This window comes from Oryx dammah, unplaced genomic scaffold, assembly GCF_014754425.2.
Source record: "Oryx dammah isolate SB20612 unplaced genomic scaffold, SCBI_Odam_1.1 HiC_scaffold_2, whole genome shotgun sequence".
Classification (NCBI taxonomy): domain Eukaryota; kingdom Metazoa; phylum Chordata; class Mammalia; order Artiodactyla; family Bovidae; genus Oryx; species Oryx dammah.
In genome coordinates, this window is record NW_024070186.1 from 5,166,059 (window position 1) to 5,183,700 (window position 17,642).

Genomic DNA, 17,642 nt, shown 5'->3' on the forward strand with positions numbered 1-17,642 from the left:
GCTTAAGTGTCCCCGGCAAGCTCTGGTGCCATACCATCCGGGGCAGGCCGAGGCCTGGAGAAAGTGGGAAGGGGGCAGCCAAGGTCCCTGACTGATGAAGGGCTGGGAACAGCACCTGTTTCCACCTCACTGTCCTGCTGGCAGGGGCTCACGGATGTACAGAAAGCATCCTTGCCTTCACGGAGTTGGCTGTCTGGTCAAGAAGGCCAAGTGAAGGATAAAATCATTCAAGACATGCTGGCAGTGTATTTGGGAAATTTCCAAAGTGTTTTTCTACCTATACTCTCTTATAACATGGCAAAATGCTGTAATTAGTAGAAGTATAGAAATTTGGTCCCATGAGTTCCCAGAAAGGAATTTCCCAAAGACCCACTGGGACCTGCATTATATATTGTTCAGCTTGGAGGAGGTGAGGTCCAGTGGAAGAACTGTTTAGATCTTGAGAGAATGGCGCTCCCTCCTCGTGAGTTAGTGTGTGCACTGAGGTCCTTATTCAGGTGAGTTTCCACGTCACGTGAACGGACGCTTCTGAGGATACGTGCACCCAGAGAGATGCTGATTTACCTGTGGGAGCCACAGAAGAAAGCCACAAGGTTAGGATGGCCGACCACCAGGAAGTCGTTCGTGGCTTATCATTGGCACCTGGTTTAAACAGGCATTACACTCTTCAGTATGGAGGATGGCTGCTTTGCACTGTTGTGTTTCTGCTGTACAGCAGTCAGCTGTATTATCCATATCCATCCCCGTCCCCAGGTCATCACCGAGCACTGAGCTCCCTGTGCTAGACAGCAGCCTCCCACGAGCCACCTGTCTACGGTCGTGTATACCTGCTGCTCTCCCAGTTTGTCTCACCCTCTCCTTCCCCTTTACTTCATGGCAAATAGATGAGGAAACGGTGGCAGACTTTATTTTGGGGGCTCCAAAATCACTGCAGATGGTGACTGCAGCCATGAAATAAAAAGACGCCTGCTCCTTGGAACAAAAGTAATGACCAACCTAGACAGCTTATTAAAAGCAGAGACATTACTTTGCCAACAAAGGTCTGTCTAGTCAAAGCTGTGGTTTTTCCAGTGGTCATGTATGGATGTGAGAGTCAGATCATAAAGAAAGCTGAGCACCGAAGAACTGATGCTTTTAAACTGTGGTGTTGGAGAAGACTCTCGAGAGTGCCCTGGACTGCAAGGAGATCCAACCAATCCATTCTAAAGGAAATCAGTCCTGGGTGTTCATTGGAAGGACTGATGCTGAAGCTGAAGCTCCAATCCTTTGGGCACTTGATGCGAAGAGCTGACTCATTGGAAAAGACTCTGATGCTAGGAGGGATTGGGGGCAGGAGGAGAAGGGGACGACAGAGGATGGGATGGTTGGATGGCATCACTGACTCGATGGACATGAGTCTGAGTGAATTCCAGGAGTTGGTGATGGACAGGGAGGCCTGGCGTGCTGCAGTCCATGGCGTCGCAAAGAGTCGGACACGACTGAGCGACTGAACTGAACTCCTTCCCCCGCTGTGTCCATAAGTCTGTTCTCTATGTCTGTGTCTCTCTTCCTGCCCTGCAAGCAGGTTTATCAGCGCCATTTTTCTAGATTCCAAATACATGCATTCATACTTAGTATTTTTCTCTTTCTGACTTCCTTCCCCTGGGTGACAGACTCTAGGTTCATCCACATTGCTTACAAATAACGCGATTTTGTTCTTTTCTGTGGCTGAGTAATAAACAGACATTTCTTAGGCATCTGCAGTGTACGTTGGCTGGGCTTGGGGAATGAAACGTTCAGTAATGGTCTCTCCATGACTGAGGTTCCCCGGGTCACTGGGTGATGCTCTGTAGAGAGATCCCGCAGCTCCCTGTGAGCTTACTTAAGGCTGCAGCACCAGCTCCGCGGGCCCTCGGTCTGGAGAGCTGCCCGGGTGTCTGGCCGCCCGGTGTGTGTGTTGGTGGTCCAGGGCTTGAGGCATGCTGCTGTTCCCCTCCTCCTCACCTCCCTTCAGGGCCCCTCTGTGCGTGTCTTCCAGGCTTTTAGGTCAAGGGTAGAAAGCTTTGAGAAGGCTTCCCAACCATCCGTCCCTCGTTGCCCAGTGAGTTAAGGGAAGTCACTTTGTCTGGACGGGGTGTGTCCCCTGCCCCTTGGGAGTGGAACCAGGCAGCTGTGTGAGGGGGACACGGACTGCTGGAGGCAGGAAGCTGCCCAGGTGATGAGCCCCTCTGTGGATCCCAGCCTGGCAGAGAAGGGGCCGTCCACAGATACTCCCCTCAACAGCTTCTGCGTATTTCTCATCTTGGAGGCAGGAGACATGTTCTTGAACCCGTTTCTTTTCATCGTGTAGATGCTGCAAACGTCTTTGGAGCCCGTTTGGTCCTTGGTACAGAGCTGGAGGTGGGGCGGTCGGCCAGGACTCGTCCTGCTTTGGATACTTGGTGGAGAGAATGTCTTGGTCAGAGAGCTGGGTGTGCAGACGGCCCTGTGGAGGCTGTGTGTCCAGCTGAGGGCGGCCGGTGGCTTCTGGGGTTTCTCATCAGGGTCTCGCGAGCCCCCTGGAGGAGAGGTGGAGCAGTACAGGGCTTAGGTGGGTGCTTTTCCTCTCTGGGACCCTGCAGTCCTGGGAACTGTGTAGCTGATGTTCAGTATCGTGTTACTTCCAGGTGTACAGCGCAGAGGTTCCGTTAATGCATATATGTGTGTGTGCGTGTAGTGTGTATGTATATATTCTTTTTGAGATTCTTTTCCCTTATTATTAGAAGGGATTGAATATAGTTCCCTGTGCTCTACAGTAGGTCCTTGTTTATCTGCTACATGTGTTGTCTTTACCTGTTAATCCCAAACTCTTTATCTGTCCCTTCCTCCCCCTCCCCAGCTGTGGATCCCAGCCTGGCAGAGAAGGGGCCGTCCACAGATACTCTCCTCAACAGCTTCTGAGTATTTCTTATCTCGGAGGCAGGAGACATGTTCTTGAACCCATTTCTTTTCATCGTGTAGATGCTGGAAACGTCTGTGGAGCCCATTTGGTCCTTGGTACAGAGCTGGAGGTATAACCATAAATTTACCAAAGGGTGTAACCCCCTTTGGTAACCATAAATTTGTTTTCTGTGTCTTTGCGTGTCTTTCTGCTTTGTAAATAAGTCCGTTGGTATAATTTTTTACCACGTGTAAGTGATATTATGTCTTATTTCTCTGACTTACTTCGCTTAGTATGATAATCTCTTGGTCCACACATATTGCTGCAAATGGCATTATTACATTCTTTTTTTATGGTTGAGTAATATTCCATTGCATATCTACACCACATTTTCTTTATCTGTTCATTGCTTGATGAACATTTAGGTTGCTGCAGTCTCCTTTCTAGCTGTGTGACCTTGGATCAGTTCCTTAACCTCTGTTTCTTTGGGTATCAAATGGATATAGCAACACTTAGCAACAGGGCTGTAGGCTGGATTCTGTAAGTGAATCCTGGTCCAGCAGAGGTCTGAAATCGCTCTTGTCCTGGTTCCTTTTATCCTCCTGGCAACAGGAGTGAGGTGCAGGGCGGGGCAGGCTTGATTGCTGCCCTGCTTGGAAGCACTTTGTGCTGATAATGTGCTTTGTCATTGTAAGTGGGTGTTTTCCTCCCCTGCCCCCCTCTGCCACGGGACAGAGAGAGAGAGCTGAGGCTTTCAATCACAGCCGATGAGATCAAGATTGGAGATGACAAATTCTGCATGGCTGCAGTGGTTTGGCCACTCACAGGATATCTGGGGCTAGTGTAGGACTCTCTACAGTTTTGATACATTGTATTTCAAGATTGCACCGGGTAGGAGGGGGTTGGTTTGAGGGATCCAGATCCCCTCAGTGTATATCTCTTAATTGGCCCTTTACTTCCCCTCATTGGCAGTCCTACAGGTGTTTTCTTTTTCTAATTTTTATTTATTTAAATTTTGTCTTTCATGAGGACTACCCTTGACAAAATACATTTGGTTTCCCAAATTTCTTTTTAATAGTGAGCAGTGTTTCTGGAGTTTTATAATTACTTGGCAGGTTTAGATCATTCGCTCAGTCGTGTCCGACTCTTTGTGACCCCATGGACTGCAGCACGCCAGGCCTCCCTGTACATCACCAGTTCCCAGAGTTTACTCAAACTCATGTCCATTGAGTCGGTGATGCCATCCAACCATCTCATCCTCTGTCGTCCCCTTTTCCTGCCTTCAATCTTGCCCAGCATCAGGGTCTTTTCAAATGAGTTGGTTCTTTGCATCAGGCGGCCAAAGTATTGGAGTTTCAGCCTCAGCATCAGTCCTTCCAATGAATATTCAGGACTGATCTCCTTTAGGATGGGCTGGTTGGATCTCCTTGCAGTCCAAGGGACTCTCAAGGGTCTTCTCCAGCACCACAGTTCAAAAGCATCAATTCTTCAGTGCTCAGCTTTCTTTATAGTCCAACTCTCACATCCATACATGACTACTGGGAAAAAAACTACGTGGCAGGTAAATAGCAAAAATGGTAACTGATGGACCAAAGGCTTCAAAAAATACTTTACCCCTTTCTGTTATGGAATGCTTGAGGTATACACAAAAGTAAATTTATCAGTGAACCCAAGTGCCTCTCACCAGCGTCAGCAATGGTTGATATCTTGAAATCACTGTGTTCCTTAGACTCCCCAGTTTTTATTTTAAAGCTCTTCACAGATACTGTATCACTTTACCCATAAATACTTGTGTTTATCTCTAACAGATAAGAAACCTTAAAAGTATCACATTTTTACATCTAACAAAATGGATAAAAGTTCTTTTTGTACCATCGCGCATACCCAGTTCTTTTTCAGATTTCCCTGGCTGTTTGAACAATGTCTTTTCTCATGATTGGTTTAAAACATTTGACTGGAAATGGCAGTTACGTTTTTCATTTGATAAATGGTGTGGGCCCCCCTTTTCCCCTCATGTGATGCTGTTACTCAACCCAGTGACATACTCTTGAGTGTAAGGAGAGAACTGTGTGGTCGATAAGTAACGAAGCAACGGCTGGTTAAGAAGTGCGTCAGTAAGCAATTTTATAAGCTTTTCATTATGGAAAATTTGCCAGTGTAGACAGTAGAGATGGCAGTAAAAAGTACAATAGCTCAGGGGTAAAATCCCCTGCTGCTGGACAATTTGTCCATGGTTAAGCCAGAAAACTGCATTCCAGACCCTCGCCTCAAAAATTCCTGCTGCAACTGCGTGTCTTCAGTTCTTGGGTGGAACCAGGCTCCCTGGGCATTAGCGGCAGGCTCGGCGTTGCAGTCTGAGAAGTCCAGTGACCTCTCCGAGGTCCAGGGCCTGCGTCCGTGCTCACTGTTCACGCCTGCTGCTCCCCACTCTTTGGGTGCAGGACACTGCCTCACTGACCGCTGTGCAGGCGGTCAGTGCCTCTTCAGTGCAGGGCAGGAAGATTTCTTTTGTTAGCACCGTGGTCTATGAAGAGCTGGGGTCCCTTGGCTTGGAGAGCCGCAAGGGGCCCTGTTTGTGCACGTTCCTGGTGGGAGCACCTTCTGGAGAGCAGGCCCTGGCAAGGTTGGCATCTCTGCTCACAGCCCCCAGGTGGAAGAGGACTGTGTGCCCCCAGAGGGCCGGCTGGCCCCCACCGGGGAGGAAGGAGAGGGCAGGGGTGGCACTTTGCCAAGGCTTCTGCAGTTGCGGGGATGTGACCGGCTGTGGCTGAGCTGAGGAAGTGTGGATCTCACCCTGGCACCCCGTGCTTTATCCAGGCTCCTCCCGGCTCCCATGCACCCTCCTCCCCCTGGGAAGCCAGCAGCGTGTTGATGAGCTTGAAGCGCTGTCATTGCAGAGTTGGGGGCCCACACTCAGCAGCAACCCCCCAACATCCTCAGCGTGACCAGGCCCCCTGTTGTGTCTGGCTCTGTGCTGCATTTCCCCAGGAAGCTTCCCTGACCTTGAGGCTTGGAGGTGCTGGGCTTCTTGTGTTCTGGGGCTGACAGGTATGATGGGGGAGGCAGAGATGGACATCGGTGGGAGGACGGTACAGCCCTGCCGAGTCTGGGAGCCCCTCCACAGCAGAGAGGCTCCCTGAGTTAGTGCACATTTGCAGGAGTCAGAGGCAGCACGTGACTTGTCCCTTTGAGCAGGCCAGTTCACGTCTTCAGCTCAGTTCAGTCGCTCAGTCGCATCCGACTCTTTGCGACCCCATGGACCGCAGCACGCCAGGCCTCCCTGTCCATCACCAGCTCCTGGAGTTTACCCAAACTCATGTCCATTGAGTCAGTGATGCCATCCAACCATCTCATCCTCTGTCATCCCCTTCTCCTCCTGCCCCCAATCCCTCCCAGCATCAGGGTCTTTTCCGATGAGTCAGCTCTTCACATCAGGTGACCAAAGTATTGGAGTTTCAGCTTCAATATCAGTCCTTCCAATGAACACCCAGGACTGGTCTCCTTTAGGATGGACTGGTTGGATCTCCTTGCAGTCCAGGGCACTCTCGAGAGTCTTCTCCGGCACCACAGTTCTGAAGCATCAGCTCTTCGGCGCTCTTAGGTGCTGGATTTCTCTTCTGTAAAACGAGAATGCTTGCTCTCCGTCGTTTCTGTCTCGCTGAACCCAAAGACTTGGTGGTTTGAGCGCCCTGGGCCGGGGGTCTTGGTGTGACAGTGGTGGGCCATGGGGCCTTGGCCTTGGGCACCGTCTCCTGCCCCGGGCCTGACCTGGGTCGACTCTTGCCAGCTTGGAGCCTGACCAGCTTGGAGTGTGGGAGGCAGAGGAAGCCCTGGGGTAGGGGTAGGGTATGTCAGGGGGCGCCCTCCTGGCTGGGGTGATGGGGGGGAGAGGCTCGGTGTCTGTTGGTCCCTGTAGCAGCAGCGAGGCTTTGCTCTGGGGGCCCGTGTGGCTGGCAGGCTGTGTTAATCTGCTATGGTCACGCGGGGGAGCAGGGTGTGAAGGTCACATGCTGCAGCTGACCTGCTCGACCTGCTGACTTGGCCTAAGACCCCGTGCGCCCTCCTGCCAGCACTTCTTGGCTGGACTGCGGGCCTCCTGTAGGGAGGCAGGTGGTGCCCACCGGTGGCCCGGGGCAAGCGGCCCCTGAGTGGGGCAGTTGTAGATGTGCGTGCTGGTCCCAGGGGTCAGGAGCAGGCCCACGCGTGGCCCGGGAAAGAAGGCGCTGGGCTCCATCCTAGGGGAACTTCCCCGAAGCTCCTAGCTGAATTGGAGTCAGACCCAGCTCTGGTCAGTCCGGAGCCCTGGATGACCAGGGGAGGCGGGCATTGTCTTGCCAGAAACTGGGCCATAGCACCCTACTGGGTGGCTGGGCATTCCCCACACCCAGGGTCTCAACACGGTGTATCCCAGGGTTCCCTTATTACAGGTTTTTAACTGTGTGAGTATGTATAATAAAAGCAAGGATGAACATGCTGCTTTGGGCATTTTTATATTATTGAAGTGTAGCTGCTTTACAGTGTTTGTTAGTTTCTGTGTGTGTTCATGTCTGACTCTTTGCGACCCCACGGACTGCAGCCTGCCAGGTTCCTCTGTCCACGGAATTTTCCAGACAAGAATTCTGGAGTGGGTGGCCATTTCCTTCTCCATGGGATCTTCCTGACCCAAGGATCGAACCTGCGTCTCTTGGATCTCCTGTGTTGGCAGCTGGATTCTCTACCCCTGTGCCACCTGGGAAGCCCCTTGCTGACTTCTGCTGTGCAGCGAGATGACATATCCATCCTTTCTTGTATTCCTTTCTATTATGGTTTATTACAGGGTCTGGAATATAGTTCCCTGTGCCGTACAGGAGGACCTGGTCCATCTGTGCTATTGATACATGTAATATTAATAGTTTGCATCCGCTAATCCCAGATTTCCGCTCCACTCCTCCCGGACCCCTTCCCCTTCAGTCTGGGAGTCAGTCTGGGAGTCTGTTTCTGTTTTGCAACTAAGTTCATTTGTATTGTATTGTAGATCCCAGAGATAAGTGTGTCACGTGCTGTTTGTCTTTCTGACTTTGCTTAGTATGACACTCTCCAGGCCCATCCATGTTGTTGCAAATGGCATTATTTCATCCTTTCTGATGGCTGAGTGACACTCCACTGTGCGTATGTACCCCATCGTCTTTATCTGTGTCTCTGTCCACGGACACTTAGGTTGCTTCCTGGACAGCGATTAGGTTGTGTACAGTGCTGCGTGACCACAGGGGCGCATGTATCTTTGGGACTTAAGAGTTTTTTCTGGATAGATGCCTGGGCTTCCCTGGTGGCTCAGCTGGGAAAGAATCCGCCTGCAATGCGGGAGGCCTGGGTTTGATCCCTGGGTTGGGAAGACCCCTTGGAGAAGGGAAAGGCTACCCACTCTAGTCCTAAGGCCTGGAGAATTCCATGGACTGTATGGCCCACGGGGTCGCAAAGAGCTGGACACGACTGAGCAACTTTCATTTCTGAATATATGCCCAGGAGTGGAATTGCTGGATCTTATGGCAGCTCTATTTTTAGGTTTTTTTAAGGGGCCTCCATACTATTCTCCACTGGAGGAGGAAATGGCAACCTATTCCAGTATTCCTGACTGAAAATATGGACAGGGGAGCCTGGGAGGCTGCCGTCCACAGGGTCACAAAGAGTCATACACGACTGAGCGTGCACACTCCTCTCCTAGTGGCTGTCCCGATCCACGTGCTCCCCGACAGTGTGGAGGGCTCCCCTTCCTCCACACCCGCTCCAGCACGTATTTCCGGACTTTTTAACAACGGCCATTCCGACCCGTTTGAGGTGCCGCCTCCTTGTAGGTTTGATCTGCTTTTCTCTAACAGTTAGTGGTGATGAGCGTGAGGATGCTGTTCTGATGAACACAGACCAGAGCTGGTGGATGGTAGCTGAGACCTTCCACCAGCCTTCCTTCATGGTGGGCCCGTGTCTAGGTCAGCCTGGGCAGTGGAACTTCCCGTGATGCTGGAAATGTTCTGAGTCTGAGCTGGCCAGCGTGGGACACTACCATCTGTGACTCACGAGCACTCACCAGCCTGGGTCGCCTCAGTGTGGCTGACGCAACCGGGAAGACGGAAAACTTTATTTATTTCATTGTAATTAAATGCAAGTAGCCACCTGTGACCAGTGGCTCCTGACACTCCAGTTCTAGAGAATAGTAAGTAGGTAATTGCCAATGAGAATAGCTTTCCTTACTTTTTATTATAGGAAATTTCATATAAATTTTGAGTAGTGGGACCGCATATGCTCTTCCTCCAGCTTCTGTAAAAACTAATCCATTGGCCAGTATTTCACCTTTACCTCCCCGCCACCCCACCCCTTAGCTCTCACTTCTGTGTTACTTTGAAGCAGATAATAGCTTTTGAATTTTTGTTTTTAAACAGCTCATCTTTAACCCCAGGATAGAATAAAACTATTTGACCTTGATTTTTTTTCCCATCCCTTGTGGCTTTTTTGCCATTTATTGAAGAGCTTTGGGGCCTTCCACTAAACCAGCTGCAGGCAGGCTTTCTCATATTTCTGTAATGAGAAATACAGACCACAGATCTTTTATTTAATTTGTAATAATGCTGTTTAATATGTTTTATATTATACAGTTTAATATTAACTGATTATGGCTCAAACTGTACATGCTAACATTTGGGACTGATTAAAAATTGATGTCCCATATGTTCAACCAATTCTTAGAACTGTGAAAAAATGATTCCAGGAGAATTGTTTGACAGAAATAATGGAGAACTCCATGGCATAGGCTGCAATGAGTAAAGTGTGTCGATGAACCTGCTGAATGGTTCAGGTTGATTTGAAATTGAAAAGAACTGATCCAAGTGAAAATGATTTTGACTAAATACACATGAAAAAAGTTAGGAACACTGGATATGAAAATGATCAAGCAACTAAAAGGGCTGCATGGCATTCTGTCTAGAAGATGCTTCTGATTACAGTGTTTGTGTCCAGAACATCCTCAGGGTCAAAGCGGCTGCTGCCTGTCTCTGTCCACTCTTCCGTTAACCTCAGATACATCTGGAAGGGCGTGGAAGGGGGGAAGTTTCTGCAACCGAACGTCTCAGGCTCTGGCGACTGCCCATCCCTAGGATGACTCAGAACAGATGAATGGGGCTTGAGTGACACCAAGAGCAGCTGCCCTGCCTCCTGCCTGCTTCGATCTTCCCCCGGACGTCCCTCCCTCTCTGAGGGCCTCGCCTCTCCTTGGGTGGCTTAGGGAAGCCTCTGGGGTTTTCTCCACGAGCCTCCAGCTGGGGGGCTGAATTCTCCCAGCAGCACGTGCAACAGTCCCCGTGAGGAGGCAAGGCCAAGGACGCTCCTGGTGCTCCAGTGGCTTAGGACTCTGCCGTGCTCCCAGTGCAGGGAGCCTCGGTTCAACCCCTGGTCCGGGAACTCGACCCCATGTGCCACCGCTAAGGCCAGGTGCAGCCAAATGAATAAATTTTTTTTTTTTTAAGAGGCAAGGGCAAAATTGTATCTTAAAAAAAACAACAAAAAAAGCAAAGACGGGGGCTTCCCCCCACCCAGGTGCCTGGTGCAGTGGGCACCTGGCCCTTGTCCTGAGTCCCATGGAGCGGGAGCTGTCCCAGCTGGAGCCCTCGGGCTGCAGAAGCCAGGCCTCCCTGCGCTGTCTCCCGGAGGCCCCACGGCCAGCAAAGGGCCAGTGCTGCCCGCCCGGGTCAGGGATGTTCCAGGCCTCTCTGGGAGGCTGTGGGCGCCCTGTGTCCATTTCACGCCAGAGTCTTCAGAAGCCTCTTGTGGATCCGTGACTGCTGCCATTGTGTGCTGGGAGGTGTATGCAGATGGAGCCCACTCACTCCTTCAGTAAACCTGGAGGATCCCTTTGGGTTTCAAGTGCTACAGGCTCTTAGACAGGGATAGGGAAAGCCCTCTGGAGGCCTGTGAGGGGAGCGGGTATGAAGTGGTGATGGCCCACGCTCCCCTGGGAGTGGGGTCTGAGGGGAGGGAGCAGTGTTGGGGTGCAGGAGCAGTCCTGCTCAAGAGCATGTAGCCTCAGCCTCTGTAGACCCCACCTTCAGCTCCTCTGGTTCCTGACTGGGAAGGAGCTGAGCTCTTACACGGGGGTCCTGCACCCCCGCACCCCCATTTTGTGGAAGGGAAATGCGCTGTCCTTGGGGGCTAACATCTTTTCTCCCTGCGACCCTCCCCCGCCCCCTACTCATCCTCGTCTATTCAGCAGTGGCCAATGTGGCCCCGGGATAAGAAGCAGCAAGAGGGGCCTCGCTGGAGCAGCGCTGGCTCAGCAGTGTGTAGCCCAGTGGGTGGCATTTTTTTTTAGAAGTTTTGCACTAAGCCCTGGGTGAGGGCTTGACTCTAGACCCACCCTTGCTCTCTGTGTGGCCCCGGGCAGTTTCTTTATCCTTTCTGAGCTGGTCTCCTTCACAAGGCAGGATGCCACTTGGACTCACTCCCAGGGTAATTCTGAGATCCTACTGTGGCCTGTCCCAGAACAGCTCATCGTATACCGTCTGACTCAGAGTGGACGCTCCAACAGTAGCTGCTGTGATCTTCCTCCCAGTTATCTGAACCCACACCGAGCATTTGTGGGCAGTCAGGTACTGGGCCAGTCTTGTCTTGTGGGCTCTCTCTGTGATCTGGAGCTGCCCCCAGTGGGAGCACGGGCATTGGACGGTCAAGACCCCTAGACATCTTCAGTTTCTGCAGCTGATTGGCTGGTGGGCATCCCGGCTGGGGGCTCCTGTGCAGTCTTTGGTCCTCAACGGCCCCTCTGACTGTGTGTGATTCATGGATAGACTGTCCGCTTGCCTGCGATGGTGCCGTTGGTAACACTGCCCAGGCAGCAGACATTCTACCTTGTGGTAGAATGCAAACAGCCCTGCCAAGGGGTCAGGGTCTCTGGTCTCCTGGCCGGCTCCCAAGGAGCTTTGTGACATTTAACACGTGGCTGTGCTTCTTCCGGCCCCCCCCTTTTTTTTTTTTTAATGAAGGGTCGAGCTGATGGCCTGTGCACCAGCTTCACCTCTGTTGCACCCAGCACGAACATCTGGTGCCCAGCTGTGGGCTGGTGTGGGGTAGCCTCTGCAGGGGCTCCCCCAGCCTTGTTTCCAAGACCGTGGGAATTGACAGTTTCCAAGCTGGTGGGGCCAGTGTCTAATGAAGGCTGCCTTCAGTTCAGTTCAGTCGCTCAGTTGTGTCCGACTCTTTGCAACCCCATGAATTGCAGCACGCCAGGCCTCCCTGTCCATCACCAGCTCCTGGAGTTCACCCAAACTCTTGTCCATTGAGTTGGTGATGCCATCCAACCATCTCATCCTCTGTCATCCCCTTCTCCTTCTGCCTTCAATCTTTCCCAGCATCAGGGTCTTTTCCAACGAGTCAGCTCTTCGCATCAGGTGGCCAGGATTGATCTCCTTTAGGATGGACTGGTTGGATCTCCTTGCAGTCCAAGGGACTCTCAAGAGTCTTCTCCAACACCACCATTCAAAAGCATCAATTCTTCAGCGCTCAGCTTTCTTCACAGTCCAACTCTCACATCCATACATGACTACTGGAAAAACCATAACCTTGACTAGACAGACCTTTTGTTGGCAAAGTAATGTCTCTGCTTTTTAATATGCTGTCTACGTTGGTCATAGCTTTCCTTCCAAGGAGTAAACGTCTTTTTATTTCATGGCTGGTCCCTTACCAGATCCGATCATGGGCTGCCTTTTAATGCTCTCTGCATGGAGCGGTGTCTGTGAAAGCCGTTATGTGTTCACAGGTTGCGAAGGCCTGTTGCCTTTTCCCTGGGTTGCCTCTTGATGGCTCTGCTCATGTCTCCTCCTCAGAGTCGTGTTGGGCCGACCTCGCTCTGGTCCGGTTTGCTAACTGGCTGCCACCCCTGTGCACACCAGGGAGCCCTTATTCAGCTAATGTGTTAACATCAGGGCTGCAGTCCTTTGTTGGAGTTTGAAGGTAAAATTCAGTCGGTCGTGCCAAAGATTTCTAGGTGTCGTCTTTCATGATAATCCTGGAAGTCTCACTCCATGTCCTTTTATATCTCATTAGCTAAAAGTAACATGGTGTTGGAGAAGACTCTTGAGAGTCCCTTGGACTGCAAGGAGATCCAACCAGTCCATTCTGAAGGAGATCAACCCTGGGATTTCTTTGGAAAGACTGATGTGGAAGCTGAAACTTCAACACGTTGGCCACCTGATGTGAAGAACTGACTCATTGGAAAAGACCCTGATGCTGGGAACGATTGAAGGCGGGAGGAGAAGGGGACGACAGAAGATGAGATGGTTGGATGGCATCACCGACTCGATGGGCATGAGTTTGAGTGAACTCCGGGAGTTGGTGATGGACAGGGAGGCCTGGCGTGCTGCGATTCATGGGGTTGCAAAGAGTCGGACACGACTGAGCGACTGAACTGAACAGGGGCACTAACCATAGTGACAGCTGGGAAGAAGGGTCGTAGCTGCGACTTTGCTCACCTGGAGACGTGAGGGCTCTACTTCCAAAAAAGATGCAGAGAACAGACAGTGGGAACAGAACACAGGCCCAGCACCTAACTTCAGTGAACAGATGAATGAGGGGATACGTGACGGAGAGATGCCGTTTGGCTTCTGTGGGTTAAATGTCGACCAAACCATCATAGTAGCAGGATCCATATGACGAGAAAAGCCCATTTCTGGTGCCATAGGAGGAAAGGAAAAGTTTCATAACTCAAGCAGGACAACCTGGGAGAAGAGAATTTATCCTTGTTGCCGAACTGAAATACTAAAGTGAAAGTGAAAGTTGCTCAATCCTGTCCAACTCTTTGCGACCCCATAAACTATACAGTTCATGGAATTCTCCAGGCCAGAATACTGGAGTGGGTAGCCTTTCCCTTCTCCTGGGGATCTTCCCAACCCAGGGGTCGAACCCAGGTCTCCCACATTGCAGGCGGATTCTTTACCAGCTGAGCCACCAGGGAAGCCCAAGAATACTGCAGTGGGTAGCCTGTCCCTTCTCCAGTGGATCTTCCTGACCCAGGAATCAAACTGGGGTCTCCTGCATTGCAGGCGGATTCTTTACCAACTGAGCTATCGGGAGGTCCTAAACTAAAATTTCCCTACTTATAAATCCCTTCTTAGAAAAAGTCCCGTGGGGTTAATTATGGTCTGCTGGCGCTGGTTTGCAGCCTGCGGTCGGCATGAGCTTCGGTGTTGGGCTGGCAGTCCAGGGCTGTCCCCGCTCTGGAGGGGCACTGTGGAGCTGGAGCCCAGGCCCTGGAGCGGCGACTCTGCTGCTGGCATCAGGCCGTGCTGTCTTCTCAGGGGTCTGTCAGCTCTCGGGGGTGGCCCCCAGCCCCTAGAGGCACACCAAGAGGGCCCAGGGCCGCACGGCGGGAGTGGGTCGCAGAAGGCAGGTCCCCTGGTTAAAGCCTTAGCCTGACATTTGCTCAAGGCCCCCGTTCCTTTTTTTTTTTTTTTTTTTTAAATTTTGGCTGTGCTGGGTCTTTCTTGTGGCATCCAGGCTCGGTATTTGCGGCACACAGGCTTAGCTCTCCTGCGTCATGTGGGATCTTAAGCTACCCCACCAGACGGAACCTGTGTTCCCTGCCTTGCAAGGTGGCTTCTCAGTCACTGAACCCCCAGGGAAGTCCCCAAGGCTTCAGTCCTTGATTCCCCTTTAAAGTCCTGATCAGGGTCTCTGTCACGCCTCCTGGAGATGCTCTGTTCCCACTCTCTGCTTCCTCTCAGCCCCAAGCAACCCAGAATTTTCAGATCATCCTGACTCCCAGCCTCAGTTCAGGATCATCCCCCTTTAAGAAGTCATCCTGGGTCCGCGCCCCCAGGCCGGGTGTGACCTGAAGCACCCAGTGATGGCCCCGAGGGGTCGGCCACACGTCTGTCCCTTACCTGGGGGCTGACAGACTCCAAGTCTCAGTTTGCACGGCCCGTGGTTTCCAAAGACTTGCTCTGCCTCCGGATGGGGGAGGGCCTGGTTCTTTTCCTCCCTGCTCCTGGGTCCCAGGGACCGCCTCGGGGTGGACGCCCAATTTATGCAACTGGCCGAGGGGTCCTGTTAGCAGGGGTGGGCGAGTGGGAGGCTGTGGCAGGCCAGCGCAGGGCAGCAGCCCGCCTGCACTCTGGCCGGGAGTCCAGGCTGAGCCTGCCCCAAATGAGGACAAGGGTTTGTTGCAAATTTCTTGTGCAAACCACATGCTTCCTCGCCCCCCCCCCACCCCGGGAATGTTTCTACTGTCCAAAAGCAATAGACTGTGAATCAGCTAAGTAACGTTCAATTTTCTAGTTCCAGTAAAAAAAAAAAAAAAATTAAAATAGGTGGAATTAGTTTTAATAATATATTTTAACCCAGTAGGTACAAAATACTGTCATTTCATCATGTAGGCAACACGGATGTTAGTTAAGGAGATCGCTTTTCCCTGTCTGTGTTAAGACTTTAAAGGGTGGGGTGTTCACACTCATTTTGGATTAATGACGTGTTACATTCTCAAAAGGCCCAGAGCTTGGCCGCGGTTTCTATTGATTCGCCTACTTGAGGGTCCTTGAAAGCAAGGACGGCGGTGTGACCGTTAGGTCTTTCCTGCACCCTGTCGCCGGTGTGGGTGCGTGCGATGTGAGTGGGAGCCTGTTCTGCAGCGTCACCCCACGGGTCCAGGACTCCGAGCTACCGGAGTGTGTTCGCAGCCGCGTGAGCTTGGAGTCAGCCTGGGCCTCCTGGAGCCATGGTTCCCACCCAGAGTGATGCCGCTGGAGTGTTTTCTCCGGGGCTTTTCGGATTCTCCGGTGCTGTGAACTAAACCATGGGTCTGGGCAGGGGCGGGGCTGGGGACACTGCCCTTGGCCCCCTGGGCAAATGAGAGCATCTCTGTGAAGGCCCGCGGTCGGGCACACCTGCCGCACGTGGGCCACTCTGCTGCCTCTAACTGGGATCAAGAGCCGGCCGGTGCGTCTGGGTCTGCTGGGTCCCAGGCTGTGAAGACCTTCCACGCGCCCCATCCGGCGTCTGCATGTGCCTGCGGGTGCCTGGCCTGTCCGCCAGCTGCACAGGCAGAGAAGGACCGCGCCAGTGCAGACCCTCGGGACGCCCACCTTCCGGGGCGGGGAGTTATAATAGGTCCGGGTCCGCGGTCTCACGAGGTCTCTCCTGCGCAGGCGCAGTTGGAGGCTCAGCGAGCCACGCAGGACTTCCAGAGGGCCACCGAGGTGCTCCGCGCCGCCAAGGAGACCATCTCCCTGGCCGAGCAGCGGCTGCTGGAGGACGACAAGAGGCAGTTCGACTCAGCCTGGCAGGAGATGCTGAACCACGCCACCCAGAGGGTACGAATCTCCGCGGGGCGCGCCTGTGCGTGCGCGCACGCCTGTGGGCCTGCGTTGCACCTGCCTGTGGGCGGGCAGGGTGGGCGTGTGGCAGGGAGGGGCCTGGGCTTGCCCCCGCCTCGGGTTCCTGCGTCCCCGGGGTGTGCGTGCCTCTCAACCCGCGGATTCCTCACTGGTTTCCCGGAGCAGAGCAAACAGGCAAGTTGTTCGCCCACAAGTGGTCATCTCCCCGGGGACTCTGCGGGCCTGGAACTAAGCCGTCTTCCCCGGTGGCAGGCCCCTGGTGCCAGCCGTAGCGGCCTCGTCCTTGTCATCTGAGGTCCCTCTGGTTGAGACCATCCTTGGCCGTCCTGACCAGTGTGGGCTTCCCCAGGGTCTCCTCTGATTCCCCGGGGTCTGGCGGGGTTTGGAGCTCCGGGTGGATGATCTGGATGACCTGCTGGACTGGTCTTGGGGCCTGTGTGCCCTCAGTGAGAGGCAGGCCGTGGTGGCTTAGGCCTGAACCCCCGGGGTGCCTGCTGGGTGCGGTCTGGGGAACCAGGGTGCCTGTGGGAAGCAGGCTCTGCAGGCTGTGGGCCACTGGCTGTGCCTGCTGGGTTTGAGGTCATCATGGGGCATCGTTCAGCAGCTCCGGGACTTGCTCTCTGACCACAGGGCTGAGTATCAGCAGTGATGGGTGTTGTTGGACTTACCGCCTCTCCCTGACTTGCCCAGGCTCCAAAGGGTCCAGCGGGATGTTCAGTGTTCCTCCCCCTCCTCTGGCTGGTTTGCTTGGGGAGCTGGCTGAGGCGACAGCGGTGGCTTCAGGAGTTTCAACTGAGGCCTTGGATGTGGGGTGACTTAGGGGTGGGGCTGCAGGCCTGGTCTGGACTCCCCGAGAGGCCGGCTGCAGGGCTAGAACAGAACTTTTCCAGTTTCACCTGCCGCTGTGGGCTCAGGTCCTGCAGGACATGATGATTAAAGATGGCCTTGAGCTTCCCTAAGTGGAACGCCTGACTCACAAAGGGCCGGGACTTGGTGTCGAATCCACGTTGACTCCACCACTGCTGCCCCCTTAAAGCCCAGACCCCTGACTGGGCTTGTGTGGCCTGGAGCCTCCTGCCTCCTGGTGGGCACAAGGCCTGGGCAGCCAGATGCAGGCCGGGACAGCTTTCCTGGGTCCACTGGGGAACGCCAAAGGGAGGTTGGGAGTCTTGGAAATTTACAAGTAGCCTGACAGAGTGAAAAGGATGGGGAAAAAGAAACGCCTTCCAAGAACTTCATGGAAGGGCTGCCTTTTCTTCCCGCCCTCCCTTCTACCCCAACCAAGATCCATATCAGCTAGTTAGGACTCATCACAGAAATCACTTAATGTGTTCTTTACAAAAATAATGGAACATATTTCTGCTTTTTCTCCTACTTGTTAAGTCCTAGGGCCA

General features: G+C 53.0%; 1 protein-coding gene across 2 annotated transcripts in view; it reads left to right on the forward strand.

The window, feature by feature from the left end:
* The window catches only part of SH3BP5 (SH3 domain binding protein 5), a 75,234-nt gene that overhangs the window by 45,832 nt on the left and 11,760 nt on the right, over positions 1-17,642 (forward strand). For both annotated transcript variants that reach the window (XM_040263794.1, XM_040263799.1), the window contains exon 4: positions 16,060-16,224. In XM_040263794.1, coding sequence (XP_040119728.1) covers positions 16,060-16,224 — 165 coding nt within the window. The remainder of the gene's footprint in view (positions 1-16,059; positions 16,225-17,642) is intronic.